A 22,158-nucleotide genomic window follows, 5' to 3' on the forward strand; every position below is an offset into this window, starting at 1 on the left:
CTAGCTGTGAAGTGTACAACTGGGGCACAAGTGCTGCCACTGATGGGGTGGGTGTCTGTTTGGCCCAATTTTTGGAAAAAAGGGAGACTCCGCTTGGAGTAACCCTTGCTTACAGTGTTTTTAAAAATGATCTAAGATGAACAGAGCTGGGATCAGGAAAGACTTTGCTACCTACCCCGGGGTCATCCTGGGGACGGTTAAGGATGGCGTAATTTTGAATGTTCTTGATGCAAATCTAGCTGTGAAGTGTACAACTGGGGCACAAGTGCTGCCACTGAAGGGGTGGGTGTGTGTGTGGCCCAATTTTTGGAAAAAAGGGAGACTCCGCTTGGAGTAACCCTTGCTTGCTGTGTTTTTTAAAAGGAGCCAAGATGAACAATTCATGGTTCAGCAAAGACTTTATCTACCTACCCCGGTGCCATCCTGGGGACGGTTAAGTATGGTGTATTTTTGACTGTGCTTGATGCAAATCTAGCTGTGAAGTGTACAACTGGGGCACAACTGCTGCCACTGAAGGGGTGGGTGTCTGTGTGGCCCAATTTTGGAAAAAAGGGAGACTCCGCTTGGAGTCACCTTGCGGTGTTTTACATGATTTTAGAAGGGCATGCCATGCCTATATCTGTGTCTCATCCTCTTTTCCTTGTAACGCTGTTTTGTTTTCGCATGAGAATTTGTTCTTGTCACTTTCCCATGTGTTTGTGTTGTTTGTCACCTTTTGGACACCTTTGAGGGTGTTTTCAAGGTGTTTTTATGTGTTTGTGACTGCCTCCCATTATTTCCTATGCGGTTTGAGCGGTTCGCCGAACCGAACTCGAACGAGACATCCGTTCGGCGAACCGAACTGGAGCCGAACCGCGATTGGTTCGCTCATCTCTAGTGAGCATCTCTAGCTCGGACGTGTGAGCATCTCTAGCTCGGACGTGTCAACATCTCTAGCTCGGACGTGTCAACATCTCTAGCTCGGACGTGTCAACATCTCTAGCTCGGACGTGTCAACATCTCTAGCTCGGACGTGTCAACATCTCTAGCTCGGACGTGTCAACATCTCTAGCTCGGACGTGTCAACATCTCTAGCTCGGACGTGTCAACATCTCTAGCTCGGACGTGTCAACATCTCTAGCTCGGACGTGTCAACATCTCTAGCTCGGACGTGTCAACATCTCTAGCTAGGACGTGTCAACATCTCTAGCTAGGACGTGTCAACATCTCTAGCTAGGACGTGTCAACATCTCTAGCTAGGACGTGTCAACATCTCTAGCTAGGACGTGTCAACATCTCTAGCTCGGACGTGTCAACATCTCTAGCTCGGACGTGTCAACATCTCTAGCTCGGACGTGTCAACATCTCTAGCTCGGACGTGTCAACATCTCTAGCTCGGACGTGTCAACATCTCTAGCTCGGACGTGTCAACATCTCTAGCTCGGACGTGTCAACATCTCTAGCTCGGTCGTGTCAACATCTCTAGCTCGGACGTGTCAACATCTCTAGCTCGGACGTGTCAACATCTCTAGCTCGGACGTGTCAACAGCTAAGTAGACTGTAATGGGTTTGAGTTCCATCCAAGAACATAATGGACAGAACTCCTAAATAACACATGGAAGACTGAACGAGCCTTTATGGAGAGAACGACCAACTGTTCGAAGAGGAGCATTTTGAAAGCAAATACGTTGGTCTGCTGTGATATACCAAGGCCATTGCTATTTCACAGGTTGGGCCTAATTCTGAGATTTTTTTCCTGAGACTGTAAGGTTGACTACTTAAAACTTTTTTTTTCTACAAAACTCAAAGTTGGGTAAAACTTTTTGACTAATTAGTTTGGAAGCTCTGACATCGTTGATTTACATGTCACAGTAAATTCTGCTAATGTATTCGTATATTTTAATTGAGGGCATATATTTTTGTAAAATCTTTACAATTCATAAGGCTATGTGCGCACTAGAGCTTTTTACCCGCGGATTTACCCGCGGATTTGCCACGGAAATTTCTTGAGAAATGTCTGCAATCTTTGTGCAGACATTTCCCATGAAATTCTATGAGAAAAAAAAAAAGCTGTGCGCACTGGTGCGGATTTTTCTCAAGAAAGTTTCGGTGCGGAAATTTCTCGAGAAACTTTCTTGAGAAAATGAACATGTCCATTAAATCCGCAGGTATCCCGCGGATTTCTGCAGTACAGCCTGCAAAAATCCGCAGGGAACCACCCGCGGGAAAATCTCGGCAATTCCGCGGCAATTCCGCGGCTAATCCGCGGCAAATCCGCATGCGGTTTTGCCACGGATTTTTTCCGGAGTTCAGCAAATCTTCACTCCCAGAAGTTTCTCGAGAAGATTTTCTCGAGAAACTTCACATCTCTAGTGCGCACATAGCCTTATAGTTTTTCAATTCACCCTAAAAATAATGTTTTTTATATATATATATATATATATATATATATATATATATATATATATATATATATATATATATATATATATATATATATAAAAACCAAACCCTAACAAACCAGGATTGTGATGATTGTGAACAATATATTGCATTATAGTTTTGCTGTGAACATTGTGGGGCCTACACTCACATGTAGAAATCAGGGGGTTTCCAGGACTGTGGAAGTTGGGACTTCTTTTTCTTGCCTTCTTCAGTGCTGGGCGGAGGGATACCACAGGCAGTGAGAGCAGCTCAGCTTGTTGTTTCCTCCTCCCTCCGCCTGGCAGTGCATGGTGGAGAGCGGAGGCTTCTCTTTCTCCTTCCTGCTCCAGACCCTGACAGCTCCAGGGGCAGGGCCCGGGCATCCGCTCCGGCGGCGGAGGAGGCAGTGCAGGAGGAGGGGGAGAACCAGCAGCCCAACATGTCCTCCTCCAGCAGCCAGCACAGCACCGAGCTCAGATCCGGTATGTCCCCCTCCCAGCCCCCAATAAACAATCAGTGTGGATGGAAGCCCTGATCGTCTGTTTCTGTGTCTTGCAGAGCTCTATTTCCTCGTTGCCAGATTCCTAGAAGATGGACCGTGCCAGGAGGCAGCCCAGGTATAAGATGGCCCACGAGAAGGGGGTGGGTGCACTGACATTACAGAGTAGCCCCCCAATATGAGGGGGATCAGGACATGTACTGACCTTCTGCTCTCTTCCAGGTCCTCATCCGAGAAGTGGAGAAGAGGGAGGTGAGCAGGGGGTACAGTGGGGGGTGGGGTTCTGGGAGGGGCCCCCCAATACTGCGCTCCCCCAATAATGCGCTGGTATATTGAGATCCCCCGAGATAGCATCGTCCTGCCCTCCGATCACATCGGGCCGATCCTCGCCACACAAGGAGAGAATAAATGGCACCGACCCGAGGGCTGCTCCCTCCCCCTCCGCGCTGGTCTCGGGGGGCGCCGTGCTGCTCTTGGGGGGGCTCCTGTGAGGTCCGGGGTCGCTGATCGCCGTGTGTGCCCCCCAGAGCGCAGGGCAGCGGGCTGTGTGGGGGAGGGCGGCACCGAGCGGGGTCGGGTACGGGAGAGGCGAGCTCCGAGCTGACCGGCCGGGCGGACAGACCCTCACCCTGTGCTTCCGTTACAGCTGCTGCCCCGGAGGGTGGACTGGACCGGAGGGGAGCACCCCAGGACCTACCAGCATCTGGTGAGTCTCCTGCTGCTGACCAAAACTTTTTATTACCTTATTTTTTCGCACAGTGAAATAAAATTGAATTTCCCGCATTTTTTGGACTTGCCATTGATGTATAGTGAACGGTAGGAAAGGTGTGTGGTGACGGGGCTCGGCGCTGTACTGACAGGGAGGGGTCTCACGGGCGGGCGGCTGTGAGGTGACCCGGTGCTATGTCGTGACACTGTCCGCTGAAATCCACGTTTGTGTGGAAATAAAAGAGACGTCATGGATGTTGTGCGGCGGCGGCCGGGAGGCGGGGCCTGAGGCCCTGGAAGCAGAAGCTGAGGGGGAGGGGCGAGCAAGCTGAGGGGGTGGGGCAGAGAGCCGAGCCGCCCAGCACCCTCCTGACACCCGCCTGAGGCGCCGCCGCTGCAGCAGCTCACATCTCCCGGCAGCCACCGAGTCAGCCCCGAACCGGGCTCTGCTGCCCCAGCCCGTGCTGCGTGTGTTGTGGTCTGGGCTCCTTCCTAGAAATCCCGGGAGCCGCAGATTCCTCAGCCTGTGATAACGACCTAACAAACAGGCAGCCTTGTCTGGGAGAGCTGGGTGACCATGTCTCATGCGGCTTTCCCTGTGTCCTGAATGCCTGCTTTGTCTAGGGTAGTGGTAATTATTAGTGATGAGCTGGCGCTACTGTGCTCGGCACTCGTAACTAGTAGTGATGAGCACGCACGAACATGCTAGGGTGCTTTTAACCAGAGCGATGAGCGTGCCCCGCCGTGCCCGTAATGTGTAGTGGTGAGCGTTCACCGCCGTGCCAGTAACATGTAGTGCTGAGCGTGCACCCCTGTGCCCTTACCGTGTAGTTCTGAGCGTGCACCGTCGTGCTGGTAATGTGTAGTGGTGAGCATGCACCGCCGTGCTGGTAACGTGTAGTGGTGAGCATGCACCGCCGTGCTGGTAACGTGTAGTGGTGAGCGTGCACCGCCGTGCTGGTAACGTGTAGTGGTGAGCGTGCACCGCCGTGCTGGTAACGTGTAGTGGTGAGCGTGCACCGCCGTGCTGGTAACGTGTAGTGGTGAGCGTGCACCGCCGTGCTGGTAACGTGTAGTGGTGAGCGTGCACCGCCGTGCTGGTAACGTGTAGTGGTGAGCGTGCACCGCCGTGCTGGTAACGTGTAGTGGTGAGCGTGCACCGCCGTGCAGGTAACGTGTAGTGGTGAGCGTGCACCGCCGTTCCCGTAACGTGTAGTGGTGAGCGTGCACCGCCGTTCCCGTGACGTGTAGTGGTGAGCGTGCACCGCCGTTCCCGTGACGTGTAGTGGTGAGCGTGCACCGCTGTTCCCGTGACGTGTAGTCTGTACAGAGCGCCATGTGGGGGCGTTGCAGAGCCCTGTGTGTGTGTGTGTGGAGCCCGACGTGGGTGGGTGCTGCAGGACACCTGGACTCAGCTGAACCTGATGTTCGTGGTTGGTTTGGCCGACATTTCCCTAATGTATAAGCCTGGAGGTGGTGGACTTAAGGCCACTTTACACGCTGCGACATTGCTAGCATTTGCTGGCGATTGTCGAGCGCAATAGCTCCCGCCCCCGTCGTACGGCCGATATGTGGTGATCGCTGCTGTAGCGAACATTATCGCTACGGCAGCGTCACACGCACATACCTTGTCAGCGACATCGCTGTGACCGCCGAACAATCCCTCCCTCAAAGGGGAGGTGCGTTCGGCGTCATAGCGACGTCACTGCAGCGTCACTGAGCGGCCAGCCAATAGAAGCAGAGGGGCGGAGATGAGCGGCTGGAACATGCTGCCCACCTCCTTCCTGTCTCCTTTCCAGTGGACGCAGGTAAGGAGATGTTCGTCGCTCCTGCGGTGTCACACATAGCGATGTGTGATGCCGCAGGAACGACGAACAACATCGTACCGGTGGCAGCAGCGATAATAAGGAAATGAACGACGTGTGAAAGATCACCGTTTTAGAACGATTTTGCAATTGTTGATCGTCGCTTATTAGTGTTACACGCTGCGATGTCGCTACCGGCTCTGGATGTGCGTCACTGACGACGTGACCCCAACGATATATCGGTAGTAATGTTGCAGCGTGTAAAGTACCCCTTAGATTTAAAGCGAACCTGTCACCACATTTGACTATAAGCTGCGGCCACCACCAGTGGGTTCCTATATACAGCATTCTAACATGCTGTATATAAGAGCCCAGTCTGCTGTGTAAAACTTAAAAATCACTTTATAATACTCACCTAAACTTTTCGGATGGGTGACTTCATTCTTCGGGTCCGGCGCCTCCTCTTTTGGTCATCTTTGTCCTCCTTTTTCTGAAGCCAGGGTGCATGACAAGTCCTAAGCCAGGCCGGCATTGAGGTCCCGCGCATGTGTACTAAAGTACTTTGATCTGCCCTGCTCAGGGCAGAATAAGGTGCGCCTGTGCAGGACCTCATTGCCGGCTTGTGTGCATGACGTAGGTCGGGTCATGCACCCTGATGTCTGACGGAGGACAAGGACAAAGAAGGCCGAAAGAGGAGGCGTCTGACCCAGAGAACGGTGACACCCATCCGACCAGTCTGCACCACACCGATTGTTTAGGTGAGTATTATAAAGTGTTTTATACGTTCTACATAGCGGCCTGGGCTCTTATATACAGGATGTTAGAATGCTGTATATAGGAGCCCACTGGTGGTGGCTGCAGCTTATACGCCCCAAATCTGGTGACAGGTTCCCTTTTAGAGCACCATTCCAGCGCTGGAAAAAGAAAACACTGGAGTGGTGCTTTATTGTTCTCATTGGACAACTCCTTTATCACCGATCCACCGCCGGGATCCGCACTGATCGGCAGTTCGGGGAATCTTTATCTGGACTTCTGACCTGCTGTACCATGCATTCTCTACATACCTTGGAGCAAGGGTTGAGCATGTGCACTTGTTTTCACTGAACAAGCCCTTTGAGGGTATGTGCGCACGTTGCTTTTTACCTGCTTTTGACCTGCTTTTTTGCTGCTTTTTCTTCTGCGCTGTTTAATGCCAAAATGGATGTGTTCTTCTATTCAAGCAAAGTCTATGGGAATTTGGGTTTCTTGTTCACACTATGTTGTTCAAAATGCTGCCTTTTTGTGGCAGAACTTTGGTCAAAAACTCAGCTTTTCAAAGAAGCAACATGTCAATTGTTTTTGCCATTTGGGTTTTGCACTGCAAAGCTGAGTTTTTGACCAAAGTTCTGCCACAAAAAGGCAGCATTTTGAACAACATAGTGTGAACAAGAAACCCAAATTCCCATAGACTTTGCTTGAATAGAAGAACACATCCATTTTGGCATTAAACAGCGCAGAAGAAAAAGCAGCAAAAAAGCAGGTAAAAAGCAACGTGCGCACATACCCTAAATCTAGTGATTTATTTTAGTGGAATTCTAGGCGTGTGCTACCCAGCAACTTCGGTTGTACCAGTAAAATGTGTGTGATGTGTCTGTGACTTGCTGCTGCATGATTGCTAGAAAGGTTGAGACTTGGTTATTAAAAGTAAATCACAGCCAGGCTGAAAGCAAATTCACGGCTTGTGATCGTTGTGTGTTCTGTGACCAGATATCCGGGAGAACGTCATTTTTTGAGACCACTATGTAGTGATGTGTTCGGCTTCTCCTGTTGCTGTGATTCAGTCAGCACATACCGTATTTTTCGCTTTATAAGACGTACTTTTCCTCCCAAAAATTTGGGTGGAAAATGGGGGGTGCGTCTTATAATCCGAATATAGCGGTACCTGGGTGTCCTGTCTGTGCGGCGGCCGGGTGCCTGTGGCTGCGTGCAAGCGGCCGGGTACCTGTGCTTGCGTGTGGTGGTAGCCGGGTATCCGTGGCTGTGTGCGGGCGGCAGCCGGGTGCTGTGTGCTGGCGGCAGCCGGGTGCTGTGTGCGGGCGCCTGCCACCCTCACGCAGGCATCCGCACGCAAGTACAGGTACCCGGCCACTTGCACGCAGGGTGGGCGGGCAGCCTGCTGGCTGCCACTCTGTGCGTGCGGGGCGGGCGGCTGTGCAGCAAGTTACCCACTTTGTTTGCGGTCCCAGTTTCAAATGATGGCGCCGGGAGCGAGCGCGTGCGCAGATGGAGCCCTTGAATGAGAGCTCCATCTGCGCATGCGCCGCTCCAGGCACCATCATTTGAACCGGGACCGCGTACACTGGGACACTCACTGCACCGGCGTGCTGCACGACTCGCCCGCTGCCGCTGCTACCATGTTGTCCCGTCGCTTCTGCCACCACCGCACCTGCAATCACGGACGCCACAGCACCTGCTACCACGGACCCCGCTGTTACTGATCCGCCGCTGCTGCCAGCACAACCTCTGCCTCCTGTGACCCCGCTTCACCACCACTGCTGCCCCCCTCCGGTAAGAGGACACCGGAGTATAAGACCCCATTTTTCTTTTTTTTTACCTTTCTTTTATTTATTTTTTTTTTTTTTAATGTCTAAATTTGGGGTGCGTCTTATAATCCGGTGCGTCTTGTAAAGCGAAAAATACGGTACTTCACAATTTCATGTAACAATAAGCTGCTGGCAGAATATTGGCTACTTCAACCTTTTTGGCTTTCCAAAGATGTGTCATTAGCATTAGTAAAGATGATTTAAGTGAGGACAGCCCATCCAGCAAATCTCACTGCAGCGGGTCTGTTCTGCCAAATTCTTACTCTGTTCTACGAAGGATTCTTTCTCCCTTCTCCTTATTGCTCTGTCATTCCAGTTGTTAAATCTGATCCGTATATTATTTTCATTTTTTTTTTTTTTTTATTATAAAATAACTGTTTTTACAAAACGTGGTATTTTTGTCACTTTTTGATCAATGTTGTTGATTATAGCGTTTATCTTTTGTTATAAGAGCATGATTGGAATCAAGTGTAAAACTTGGGATATTGATATATTCAGCTGTACTGTGACAATTTTTCATAGAAGTTTTTTTTTTTTTTAAATTATATATATTTTTTTTTTTATTTTTTTTATTTTTAGTACCGTGTTTTTAGTTACAGATATAATAGAACCATGATTTTTGATATGTATGCAATTGTATGGCTGGTTCTGTCTAACACCATTAAAGGGGTTGTACCCTACTGTTCCATTGATGGCCTATCCTTAGGCCCTGAGCGCATTAGAAAAAGGATTTTTCTCAAGAATATTCTTGAGTATGAAAGATTAGCACCCTTGCGTTAAAAAAAAAAAGCACCAATAACGCACCGAAAAAACGAATGTGGTTTTACCGCGTTTTTGATGCGTTTTTTTTTACGCAGGTTGGTCACTGCGTTATCTGTGGCAAAAAATGCAGGTACCTGTAGAAAAGTGACACGCTCATTCTTTTTCTCAAGAAATTCTGAAGAAAGAATGTTCTTGAGAAAAAAACAACGCAGTGTGCGTACAGCTATTTTTTTTTTTTTTTTTTATAGGTTTTGATGAGGAATGTCTGCAGAAAGATCACAACCATTTTCTCAAATTTCTGCAGCAAAAACGCGGATAAAAACGCAGTGTGTACAAAGGGCCTTAGGATAGGTCATCAATGTCTGATTGGCCGGGGTTCTCCACCACGCATCATGCTGATCAGCAGTTCAGTGCTGGCAGTGGGAGTAAAGCTGCTTTCACACATCCGGTTTCTGCTGAGCGGCACAATCCGGCTCAAAAACCTATGCAACGGATGCGACGAAAAAAACAGATCCGTTGCATACGTTTTTTTTTTTTTTTGTTTTTTTTTCATGCGGCCCGTCCGTTTTTTGATGGATGCGGCTTAATACTGAGCATGCACAGTGCAAAAAACCGCATGCAACAGCCGGATGTGTTTTTTGCCACAGGACGCTGCATCCGGCGTCCATAGGCTTGCATTGTGAATCGCGCCGGATCCGGGGCAATGCGTTTTTTTTTTTTTTGCCGCACAAAAAAACGTGCCAGGCAACGTTCCGGCCGCCGCATGGGCTAAATATGCTGTATCCGGCAGAAACCGGACGCAATGCAAGGCCATGCGGCATAATACGGTGCTAATGCAAGTCTATGCGGGGAAAAACGCAACCGGCGGCAAAAAAAAAGGTTGCGTTTTTTCCAGGGCTGTGGAGTCGGAGTCGGAGTCGGAGCTCATTTTGGTGGAGTCGGAGTCGGTATAAAATGCACCGACTCCGACTCCTAAAATATATAATAAATTGGGGACAGGGGTGCAATGCAGAATGTGCTGAATATTTTACTAAATAACAACATTTAGTATAATGCTTATATTTAAGTGAAAAATTTATTGTAGTACAATGTGAACATCAGACATTTAATTGTTTTTATGATACAATAATCAAGATATTTGGATAGAACATAAAATATTTATTGGAATACAACTTTAGAACACAAAAAAACTAATAAATTGTAAATATGTAATATATATAATATATATATATATACAGTGTATATACACACACACAAGATATATATGTAATCTACTGTATATTACATAGTGTATTACATATTTACAATTTATTACAGTTTTTTGTGTTCTAAAGTTGTATTCCAATAAATATATTTTATGTTCTATCCAAATATCTTGATTATTGTATCATAAAAATTATTAAATGTCTGATGTTCACATACACATATTCATGTACTACAATAAATTTTTCACCTAACTATAAGCAATATATGTCGGAGTCGGAGTCGGAGTCGGAGTCGGAGTCGGAGTCGGAGTCGGAGTCGGAGTCGGAGTCGGAGTCGGAGTCGGAGTCGGAGTCGGAGTCGGAGTCGGAGTCGGAGTCGGAGTCGGAGTCGGAGTCGGTGCAAGAGAATTTGAGGAGTCGGAGTCGGTGCAAGAGAATTTGAGGAGTCGGAGTCGAAGGTTTGGCTTACCGACTCCACAGCCCTGGTTTTTTCTGCAGAGCGCCGTATTGTGCCGCACGGCAAAAACCGGATGTGTGAAAGCAGCCTTAGGCCATGTGCCCACGGGAGCTTTTTGCTGTGGAGTTTGCCGCGCAAAACCTGCGGATTTTTCTGGATTTTCCAGATAAATCCGCAGGTTCTAGCATGTACAGGCACTCCCCATGTTACCCTATGGGACATGGGGAGTGTCTGTGTCCACGCTGCGGAATCTCCTGCGGAGATCCCTCAGCCGCACCTAACTGCATGTCAATTATTCATGCGGATTTTCTTGCGGAGATCCCGGCCCTCCGCTATGGAGATAGAGGCCGGGACGTCCGCAGGTAAATCGCGTGAAACTCTGCATGTTTCCCGCAGCTATTCCGCTGGAAACTCGCAGCTAAAAATAGCTGCGGATGCCGGCGGGCAGCTGCGGGAAACATGCGGCCGTACCTGCGAATATATCCGCAGGTACGAGCGTCCCATGGGCACATAGCCTTAGCGGCCAAAAAATGCTCCCTTTCTGATCCGCCTTCTGATAGCAGCCGGGTACTGGACATCCACCTCCTATTGATTTTAATGGGAGGTGGATATGAAGTACCCGGCCGCTATCAGAAGATGGAGCAACTCTGGATCTGAGCCACCAACGGCACAGAGAATAGCTGACTGGTGGTGGTGTGGGGTGTTGGACCCCGTCCGATCAGACATTGATCTATGCTAAGGATAGGCCATCAGTGTAAAAGTAGTGGATAACCTCTTTGAGATCTGTTAAATTAGCAGATATGCTGCAAATTTTCATTTGGATTTAGTGGCTGAATAGTCACAATATATTACAGTACCAGCAAAGTAAATGAAATTGTATAAAATTTCTCCCGCATGCTGCGAATAGATCTCCAAATTGACCTTAGATGTGAATTTTACATCTGCAGCAAATTGTTAAATCCGCAGGAAATGTGCATCAAAATAAGCATTTGTTTAATGTTTTGGGGTTTTTTTTTTGTCACGTGGATGTACTTTCAGGTTTCCGTAAACTTGTTTTTAAGTGCTGCTATACTCCTCCACTAGGTGGCAATCTGCACGGCTGTATTGGCCTTCTGTTTCAGAATTATGACATAGGAAGCGTTAGTTTACAATATTTTCATTCATTATTCCTAGGCTTTTGTAACTTGAAATCATATACAACATAAGATGCTATGTATGTCATGGTCTCAAGTTACTCATTTTGTCTTATGCTCCAATGGAACAAATGTTTATTGTAACATGTAAAGCGCCATGAAATAAATGGCGCTATAATAATAAATAATAACTTAAGTGACCAGTGTATACTCCGTTCAAGAAACTTGTGCTTCTACCTGGAATCTGGTGAAAGACACGTCGTCTGGAGGATGCAGGAGTCTTTTTATATGATCTGTGATTTGCTCCAGTCTTAATAGAACAAGCTGGCGGCAGGAGGGAAACTCCGCGTTTGACATGATGCACGGACTGTGACTCATTGGCATTATTCCTGCCACAGCTACTGCTTGATGCCATTTTGCAGTAGTTAAAAAAAAAAATAAAAAATTTGACTTTTCGTATAGACTTGTAATATAATGTGTGAATTTAAATACTGTTATTAAACCTGGTAAGGCTGGATTCACATAATGTTTGACACTTTGTGGTGGCTCTGTAGGGGGTCTTATGTCTGAACCCTCACAAAACAGAATTCGGGTGTGTGTGCCGACGGGTCATTGACTCTACTGATGCTGACTGGGACACTGCGCTGTCATGCATGGTTTTTAGCTCTATACGCTAAGGCTACTTTCACACATCCGGTTTTTGCTCTGCGGCACAATACGGCGTTCTGCAGAAAAACCGCAACCGGCTTTTATAATGCTGGTTGCGTTTTTTTTGCATAGACTTACATTAGTGCCGTATTGTGCCGCAGGGGCTTGCGTTCGGTCCGGTTTTTGCCGCATGCGGCAGATTTAGCCGATGCGGCGGCCGGATAGAACGTTCCCTGTAACGTTTTTTGCTCGGCAAAAAAAAACCGCATCGTGCCGCATCCGGCCGCTGCGGCGCATTTTCAATGCATGCCTATGGATGCCGGATGCGGCGCGATGCGGAAAAACCCGCATCCGGCCGCCGCATGCGTTTTTTTTCCACTGCGCATGCTCAGTAGCATGCCGCAACCGGAAAAAACCTGACCGGCCGCATGTAAAAACTTATGCAAAGGATGCGGTGTTTTCGCCGCATCCGTTACATAGGTTTCACAGCCGGATTGAGCCGCACGGCTCAAACCGGATGTGTGAAAGTAGCCTTAGCAAAACGTTGGGCTATGTATACCTTGGCAATCTCTCGATATTGTTACATCAGCTCTGCAGCCTATAAACTGCTTCTACCGTCATACTGTTAGACATCCTACTGCCATCTTTGATCCCTCACTCATAGAATAGAGTACGAATGTCTGATATATGCGGGACCCCATATATCAAAGCTGCCATAAGAAGCAGCTGATCAATAACTGTACTAGATACTGTTTGTAGTGCTTGCATACAGGATCGCTGCTCTGTTCACTCTTCACTGCGGTTGTATTATTGGGGCTGGGGGACCAAGCAGCGGTCCCATCCCTCAGACCTTTAACTGTCATGTGAATAAATGCTACAATGTATTTGAGGTCACGCTGTGGATGTTCATATCTAATAACATTGGGGGACTAACATTGGGGGACATTTCTAAATTCTGGATCACACTGTGCCCAATGCATTAGTATCCATCTCGAAGAGGTATCCTCCGGATGTACTCAATCTTGTAGAACTATGCTAGTATTGTACTAATGCATTTTCTATCTTTTAGGTTTTTTTTTCTTTTGCAAATCAAGCTGTACATAAAGCTTTTTCTGGCAAACACCATGTTTTAACTCCTTAAGTTTTGAGATTCCTCTTGGAACATGATCATCACGTGAAATTTACCTATGGTAATTGCATTCGCACATTAAAAACTGTGCTAATAGTGTTAAGGTTGCCCATAGTAACCAGGATCAGTGAGATGGTTTTGAAATTAAGGTGTGGAATTGATTATTTTTATTAGCACATTGTGGCCCTGTGTGTAATGATGACTGTGAGTAATGTTTTGCTGCTGGGTCATGCCATGACCTTTTCGAGTTGCATTGTAGTGACTTTCCAAAATACATTTTAAACGGTGATTTTAATGCTTTACATCAAGGGCCCAACAGTTTCCATATTTTATATAATGTATTAAAGGGAACCTGTCAGGTCCAATATGCACCCAGAGCCACGAGCAGTTCTGGGTACATATTGCTAATCCTTGGCTAACTGTCCCTGTATACACTAGCATAGATAACAACAAGATTTTTAGAAAGTATTTTTAAAGATCTTTTATTGTACGTTAATGAGCGAGGGGACTAGTCCCCTGGGCGTTAGTTCACCTTGCCAGTAGGCTTCATTAGCATGTTAGTGCGCCCCTGTGGGCTTGCTAACATGCTAATGAATGCGCATCATCAGAGGTTGATCTCATTCACCTCTCCGGCTGCTATCGTCGCCCGACACTGGATTTCGGCTCAGTGCGCATGACCCTGTGTTTCGGTCATGTGCACTATGAAGCCGGGTATACGAGTCCTGGCTTCAAACTGAAGTAGTGCGCATGACCCAAACTCCGGGATCATGTGCACTGAACCGAAATCCAGCGTCAGGCGACTGTGGCAGCGGAGAGGTGAGTGAGATCATCCAATGATGCTGCGCGTTCATTAGCATGTTAGTACGTGCCCCTGTGGGTGTGCTAACATACTAATGGGGCCGACTGGCAAGGGGAACTCGCTCATTAGCATACAGTAAAAGGTCTTTAGAGATACTGCTCGGGTGCATATTGGACCTGACAGGTTCCCTTTAAAAAGTTTTATCTGGGTGTGTTAACAAAAGGGTTTGTGCATCTGCTCTCTCTGATAGTGGATGTGGGGAGATGTTGCTGCATGGCAGGAATGGCGGTTCCGAAGCAGTCTCGACAAGTATCGCACTGGTGTTTTATTATATTTCATAGCTGTAGCATGTCTCCTAGCTCAATGTCAGAGTGCGCTATGGCTCCTCTGTTCTACACTGCAGAGTGATGGTGTGGGATACCTGTTTATCTAAAAATGAGTTATAAAAAAAAAATTACATTTAGGTGGTGGTCTTTGTGTAAGCCATGCGTTTAAAGTGACCCTCTTTCCTGGGACTGAAAAGTGACTATACCCCTCTCTTGTATAATCAACCTACCTTTTGCCTTCCACTGCTACTCGTGTCCAGTTCTGTGTTCCTTTCCTCCTGCTTCCAAGATTTCCTAACCTATTACTCAGGGAAAGTTGGAGAAGATGTGGTTTAGGCTAAGTTCACACATCAGTTTTTTTCCGTCAGGCAGAATCCGGCATTTGTGTTCCGCGACGGATCCAGCAAAATTTGTGAAAAAAAAACTTATGCGCCGAACCGTTTTTTTTTCCGGATCCAACAAAAAAACTGATCAGATGCATCCATTTTTTTCATCCGGCACATACGGTTTTCTGTCCGTTTTTTGCCGGAACCGTGTTTTTTTTTTTTTTTTTTTTTTTTTTTTTTTCTTTTTCTAACCCTAAACCTATACATGTTTTGGTGTCTACGAACTCGCACTTACCTGAGGCATCATACCCACACATCAGTTTTACCATATAGTGAACAAAATATCTAACAAACAATAGTGCTATCGCACTTTTTTTGCAATTTTTGCATTTGGAATTTTTTGCATTTTCCAGTACACTACATGTTAAAACTTATGGTTTCATTTAAAAGTACAACTTGTTCCGCAAGAAATGAGCCCTCACATGACCATATTGACTGAAAAATAAAAAAGTTGCGTGTCTCAGAAGAAAAATGGCGAAAAAAAAAAAATGGAAAGCGAAAAATCAGCCGGTCCTGAAGGGGTTAAATCCCTCAAAAAAAAAAAAAAGATTTTCCCTATTTGTATACACCATGTTTTTTTTAAACAAAGACCCCCAAAGTACCATAGGTGCTCTCCTTTGAGACATAACCCAATCATGTAAAGTTACCTTAAAATGACACACCAAATACAAAGGTTTTGGAACAAGTTTAATATTTCTATTTTTAATTTTTTTTTTTTCTGCAATGGAGGAGCTACATGGCTTTATATAGCTGTGTTGTGCCAGTTAGAGCATGCTCAGTTTAAAAAATAAACTGATCCGTCCATGTAATCCGGTTTTTGCCGCATCCGGCGTCCATAGACAGCCATTATGCATCTCGCAGGATCCGGCGGGATGTGATTTTTCTCATGTCACAAAAAAGTCTAGGTCTGCGTTTTTTCCGGCCGCCAGATCAGACAATTACGCCGGATCCGGCAGAAACCGAGAACGCACGGCCATGCGGCACAATCCGGCGCTAATGAAAGTCTATAGGGAAAAAAACGGATGCGGCGACGGCTGTCGCCGCCTCCAGTTTTTCAGAAAAGTGCCGGATTGTGCCGCACAGCAAAAACCTGATGTGTGAGCATACCCTAAGTCTTACCACTGCACTTACCATGACCCATAGCCATCTCGGACGCATGAAGCAAACGGAGGGCACCTTTTAGGCCGGGGCCACATAGGGATTACTGCTATGCTCGCATGACACTCTGCACACGCTGACAGCACAGCAGGTGCCGAGTGTCATACGAATGTAATTGCAACTGAGGTGCGATCGGACCACAGCTGCGGGGGGCAGGCCGGCCCGGAGGAGGGGAAGGAGGAATTATCTCCCTCTCTTCTCCGTAGCCAGCTATTGCCATTCTCGCCCTGCACTTGCCGTACACTGGTATACTGCGAGTGCAGTGCGATTTTTTTCTCACCCCATAGACTTGAATGGGTGCGAGAGAAAGAGTCTCGCATTACACCCGCAGTATGCTGCGATTGTTTTTGTCGCTCCGATTAGGGCTGAGAAAATAATCGCTCATGTGCGCTGACACAGAGTAATATTGGTCCGAGTGGAATGCGATGTTTTATCGCTTTTCACTCGCTCCGATTTTCATGCCGTGTGTCTTAGGCTTTAAGGTGATTATACATAAGAAATACAGTATATATGCAGTGAGAAAGCAGATAGGTACTCTGGTACCAAAATTGGAAATGGCAAGACTGAATATCAATATTAACTCTAACTCCTTCACTCTCCAGCCTGTTTTCACCTTCTTGACCAAGCCAATTTTTTTCAATTTTGACCAGTGTCACTTTGCGATAACTCCTGAAACACTTCACTGGATCCCAGTGATTTTAATGTTTTTTTTCATGATGTATTGTACTTCATGTTACTATGTTAGTGGAACTCTTAAAACAATACTTTTGCATCTATTTGTGAAAATATCAGAAATTGGTTAAAAGTTTACAATTATGTGGTGGGAATCTGTTTTGTGCACTTTGTTGAGCTCTGAAAGGAATGAGTGATGTTTTGGAATGCAGGCTTTGATGGAATGGTCTCCAGGCATCATGTTGCGTTTGGAGAGCCCATGATATACCACACAAAAAAAAGAAGAAAAATAGTAGAAACCCCCACTATCCCCTTAACGACCCATGACGTACTGGGTACGTCATGGATTGTGTGCGGTTAAGCCCCGCCCCCTGCCATTTGCAGGCCACGGCGATCTGCGCACATATCAGCTGTTTTCAACAGCTGACATGTGCCTGCTAGTCGCGGGTGGAATTGCTTCCACCTGCGACTATTAACCCCTTACATCTTGCTGCCAAAATGTGGCAGAGAGATGTATATGCGCGCTGCCATTATCCTGACTTACCCCGCCCCCATCGGAAGTCACGTGACATGATCAAGTGAATTTCGGTGGTTGCCATGGTAGCACAGGGTCATGTCATCTCACCTGTAGCTAACACGAGTCATTTACTCTCAATGCCGGAATACAGCCGGCATTGAAAGTAAAGCAGTGTATCTGCAGATCTTAGCTCTGTAGCTGTGATCTGGAGATATGGCAGAGCTATCAGATTGCTGATCACTATAACCCCCTAGGGGGACTAGTAAAATAAAATTAAAGTTTTAAATTAAAAAAAAAAAAAATAAAAAACCTAAAAGTTCAAATCACCCCTCTTTCACCCCATTGAAAATTAAAGCGTAAAAAAATAAAAAATATACACATTTGGTATCGCCACAAATGTATCGCTGCATTCAGAAATGCCCGATCTATCAAAATGTAAAATCAATTAATCTGATTGGTAAATGGCGTAGCAAACAAAAAATTTCAAACGCCAAAATTACGTTTTTTGGTCGCCGCAAAATGCAATAACAGGCGATCAAAACGTTGCATCTGCTCAAAAATAGTACAGGTAAAAACGTCAGCTCGAGACGCATAAAATAAGCCTTCACTGAGCCATAGATCCCAAAAGATGAGAACGCTACGGGTTTCGGAAAATGGCGCAAAACGTGCGCCACTTTTTTTTGGACAAGCTTATGAATTTTTTTTTTTAACCCCTCAGATAAAAGTAAACCTATACATGTTTGGGGTCTACGAACTTGCACCGACCTCAGGCATCACACCCACACATCAGTTTTCATATAGTGAACACAGAATAAAATATCCCAAAAACTATTGTGCCATCACACTTTTTTTTGCAATTTTTCCGCACTTGGAATTTTTCTGCCGTTTTCCAGTACACTATATGGTAAAACTTATGGACTCATTTAACACTACAACTCGTCCCGCAAAAAACAAGCCCTCATATGGCAAGATTGAGAGAAAAATAAAAAAGCTACGGCTCTCGGAAGAAAGAGAGGGAAAACCGCGCCCCCCCCCCCCCCCCCCTCGAAAAACGCAAAATGCCCGGGGGCTGAAGGGGCTAGTGACCCTATATTGGAATTGATTTATTATATTCCTTTTATGAGAATTTTATAATGTGGTGCCATGCGTAAGATGTGTGGAGTGTCAAGTTGGCATTTGTGAATTTAGTAGTCCATGGAGGTGATGTAGACTTTGCAGCATACTTTTATACACAGTGCTGTTTTTTCTCATCTCCCTTTTGTGAGACACTGCACCTTTTTTGCAATCTTTGCCATTTTGGGGCCTCCCCTGGGAAATGTTGCCTGGTACGATACGGGCACCTTAAGTTCCATCAGTGCTGGGGCCACCCCCTTCCATCCTTCCAAACATTAAGACATTCATCATTACCTCCTAGAACTGAATAATGTGCTGGTCTGGCCTGCACATAATGATAGTACATTAAGTTATGTATCAGAAATGATAGTATTCGTAAATATAATAGGGATTTATTTTTTTTTGTGTCATTTGAATGTAATCTGTATTGATATACGGTACTTGTAAGTTGTATCAGTGGCATATTATGACGGTTTTCATGTATAATCACAGAGATCTGTATTGAGAGCATTTTGCTATACCACTCATAGTGCTTTTGTCATGTTTATCGGATTGTCCTTGTATTTGGAACACAGTTGCAATTATCACGTGTAAGGCTATGTGCGCACGTTGCATACTGTCACTGCAGAAATTTTTGCAGTGATTTGAACAGCACACGTGCGCTTCAAATCGCTGCAGAAACAGTCTGTAATGGAAAAAAAAAGCCGATTTCATGCGCTCTGACTGCAGCCCCTCCCATTGACAGAGCGGGACCTCCAGGCAGAGCGCACAGAATAAGTGACATGTCACTTTTTAGAACGTGCGCTTCGGGCAGTAGCCGAAGCGCTGCGCTCTGATACGCCACGTGCGCACGTCTCCTGCACAATCTCCATAGATTGTGCAGGGGACGCAGGACGCATGCAGTTATGCTGTGGTGCAGATCGCAGCGTAACTGCATGCAATTACGCAACGTGCGCACATAGCCTAAGGCTGCTTTCACACATTCGGTTTTTGCAGTGCGGCTCAATCCGGCTCAAAAACCTATGCACCGGATGCGGCGAAAAAAACGGATCCGTTGCATAAGTTTATCCATGCGGCCCGTTCGTTTTTTGACGGATGCGGCTTGATACTGAGCATGCGCAGTGCAAAAAAAACGCATCCGGCGTCCATAGGCTTGCATTGTAAATCATTCCGGATCCGGTGCAATGTGTTGTTTTTTTTTTCGCCGCACAAAAAAACGTGCCAGGCAACATTCTACCCGGCCGCCGCAAGGGCTAAATATGCCGCATCCGGCAAAAATTGGACGCAACGCAAGGCCATGCAGCACAATACGGCGCTAATGCAAGTCTATGCAGAAAAAACGCAACCGGAGGCAAAAAAACCCTGTTGCGTTTTTTCTGTAAAGCGCCGTATTGTGCCTCTCAGCAAAAAACGGATGTGTGAAAGCAGCCTAAGGTAGTGTTTCCATAATTGTGGGTATGGGTTAACCCGGGGTTGATCACATTGGTATTGCATGTATACAAGACTGTTTCAGGTTTATGTATTGTCACTACGATTTAAGAGCTGTTACGCTCGAAACACGTAAGGGACTAGTCGGTCATCTTTTAATTTTTTTTATCATGAATCCATAAATAAAAACTTTTTTTTAATGAAAATGAGAATGACATACTGATGTTTGCTGGATGTTTGGAAACCTTGCACCTGATGCAATCTGGAAACTGAAGGTATGATTTGGTCCACCTCGCTAGTGCCAGTATGGCACTGCCTTTACTTTATATGGGAAATCCTGCTAGTTGGTTCCCTTTTAAACAAATATAGCAAATCAACAACTTATCAGGCTTTTGACAAGACAGGCATCCTTGAATTCTATGTTTTCACCTTTGCAGCATGCTGTCTTCAGATTACATAGCAGAAATCTGCTGACAGATTCCCTTTAAAGGGAACCTGTCATCAGAAATTTAGCTTTAAACCTAAACGTTTCCCCCTCTGCAGCTCGTGGGCTGCATTCTAGCAAGCTTCCTGTACTTTTTGTGCCCCCTTTGAAACCAAATTAAACATTTTATAAAGTTGTACTTTTTTGTCTGTAATTCTTGTAAATTATCCATGGGGGCGAGCTCTCTTGCGTCCGTTGATGTCCCTCCTGCAGATTGACGCCGTCCCCCATTGCTCCATATCATATCTCAGGGCGCCGCCCACTGCTCCCGAGGTCCCGTGCATGCGAGGACCGCTGGTGACGTGGTCGCAAGCACGATATTATGGGCGGCGCTGTGATTGCATCGCAAGTGCCCGCCCATAATCTCGTGACCGCTATCTCCCCTCTGCCTCCAGCGTTCTGCGCAGGCGCTGGAAGATGACCCGACATCCCTCCTTTCCATCCTGCCCTGCAGCAGGAAATAGATGGGAGGAGCGGAGCAGCACAGCACAGGATACGAGGAGACGCGGAGAGGATCTGAGCGACGTACACAGTAAAAAAAAAAAAAAAACATGTAAAATCAAACAAAGACACACATTGTCTTCTGAAAAGTGAAAAGCACTAAATGTTGTTTTTTTTTTTTTTTTTTTTTTTTTTGTAACCTGTGCTGTGCTGCTCCACTCCTCCCATCTATTTCCTGCTGCAGGGCAGGATGGGAAGGAGGGATGTCGGGTCATCTTCCAGCGCTTGCGCAGAACGCTGGAGGCAGAGGGGAGATCGCGGTCACGAGATTATGGGCGGGCACTTGCGATGCAATCACAGCGCCGCCAATAATATCGTGCCTGCGACCACGTCACCAGCGGTCCTCGCATGCACGGGACCTCGGGCGCAGTGGGCGGCGCCCTGAGATATGAAATGGAGCAATGGGGGACGGCGTCAATCTGCAGGAGGGACAGCAACGGACGCAAGAGAGCCCGCCCCCATGGAGAATTTACAAGAATTACAGACAAAAACGTACAGCCCAGGAGAATGCAGAGGGGGAAACTTTTAGCTTTAAAGCTAAATTTCTGATGACAGGTTCCCTTTAAGTAGTTGCTGTAAGAAAATGACAAGACTTGTATTTGTTGCTGTCACCTATAAATTACCGTAGTCACATGCAGTGCTATTATTTCCAGTAAACAGAACTGGTGACTGATCCCAGTGATGAGTCTTCACTTTTCAGCATGAATATCATTGACTTTAGATATGTTCTGATCTCTAGCTTACTGTAGAAGTTATCAAGAGCTCAGATATAGGACCTAAATATCAGATCCCTCAGCACATACACGACCAGCCGTTAACAGATCCCATGGTAACTGGAAATACAGTGACTGGAGCCGGCAAAGCATAGCTTAGGTACACTGTAGTGACTGTTTATCGTGCTGCGGAACGGCTCTTCGTTGCTTCCATCATACTGTGTGTGCAGCTGTGCACTTCCAGCCCTCACAGATCTGATAGGAATGTATACCAAACTTGATATCCCAATAAATACACCATACCTCATCAAATCATGAGTTTTTTATTGATGACAGATTAAAAAACTAAATCACAAAAGACAAAGATAAAAAAAATATTAACACTGGGCATGGAGAGCAGGTCATACTCCAATTTGTCATAAAGTTATATTCAAATATAAATAACTGGGTTATGTAATCAATATAACAATTTGATAATACCATATAAGTTAACATTATTCAAATGATGCACCCAAATCTATTATCATTTAAATAGCATTTTATGCATAGCATTATCAGTAAAGCCACCCCATTGATAACATCACATACAGTGCCTTGCAAAAGTATTCAGCCCCCTTGAATTTTTCAACCATTTCCCACATTTCAGGCTTCACCATAACATTAAAATTTTTATCTTTATGTTTGAAGAATCGACAACAAGTGGGACACAATTGTGAAGGTGAATATTTAA

At 46.2% G+C, this 22,158-nt stretch overlaps 1 protein-coding gene across 2 annotated transcripts in view; it reads left to right on the top strand.

The window, feature by feature from the left end:
- The first annotated feature begins 2,676 nt into the window (after positions 1-2,676).
- Positions 2,677-22,158, top strand: part of PHIP (PHIP subunit of CUL4-Ring ligase complex) — a 311,948-nt gene continuing 292,466 nt past the window's right edge. For both annotated transcript variants that reach the window (XM_075340176.1, XM_075340177.1), the window contains exons 1-4: positions 2,677-2,885; positions 2,962-3,020; positions 3,125-3,154; positions 3,549-3,608. In XM_075340176.1, the coding sequence (XP_075196291.1) occupies positions 2,843-2,885; positions 2,962-3,020; positions 3,125-3,154; positions 3,549-3,608 (192 nt within the window). In that variant the 5' untranslated portion in view covers positions 2,677-2,842. The remainder of the gene's footprint in view (positions 2,886-2,961; positions 3,021-3,124; positions 3,155-3,548; positions 3,609-22,158) is intronic.

The sequence above is a fragment of the Anomaloglossus baeobatrachus genome, chromosome 3 (assembly GCF_048569485.1).
Source record: "Anomaloglossus baeobatrachus isolate aAnoBae1 chromosome 3, aAnoBae1.hap1, whole genome shotgun sequence".
In the NCBI taxonomy this organism is placed as follows: Eukaryota; Metazoa; Chordata; class Amphibia; order Anura; family Aromobatidae; genus Anomaloglossus; species Anomaloglossus baeobatrachus.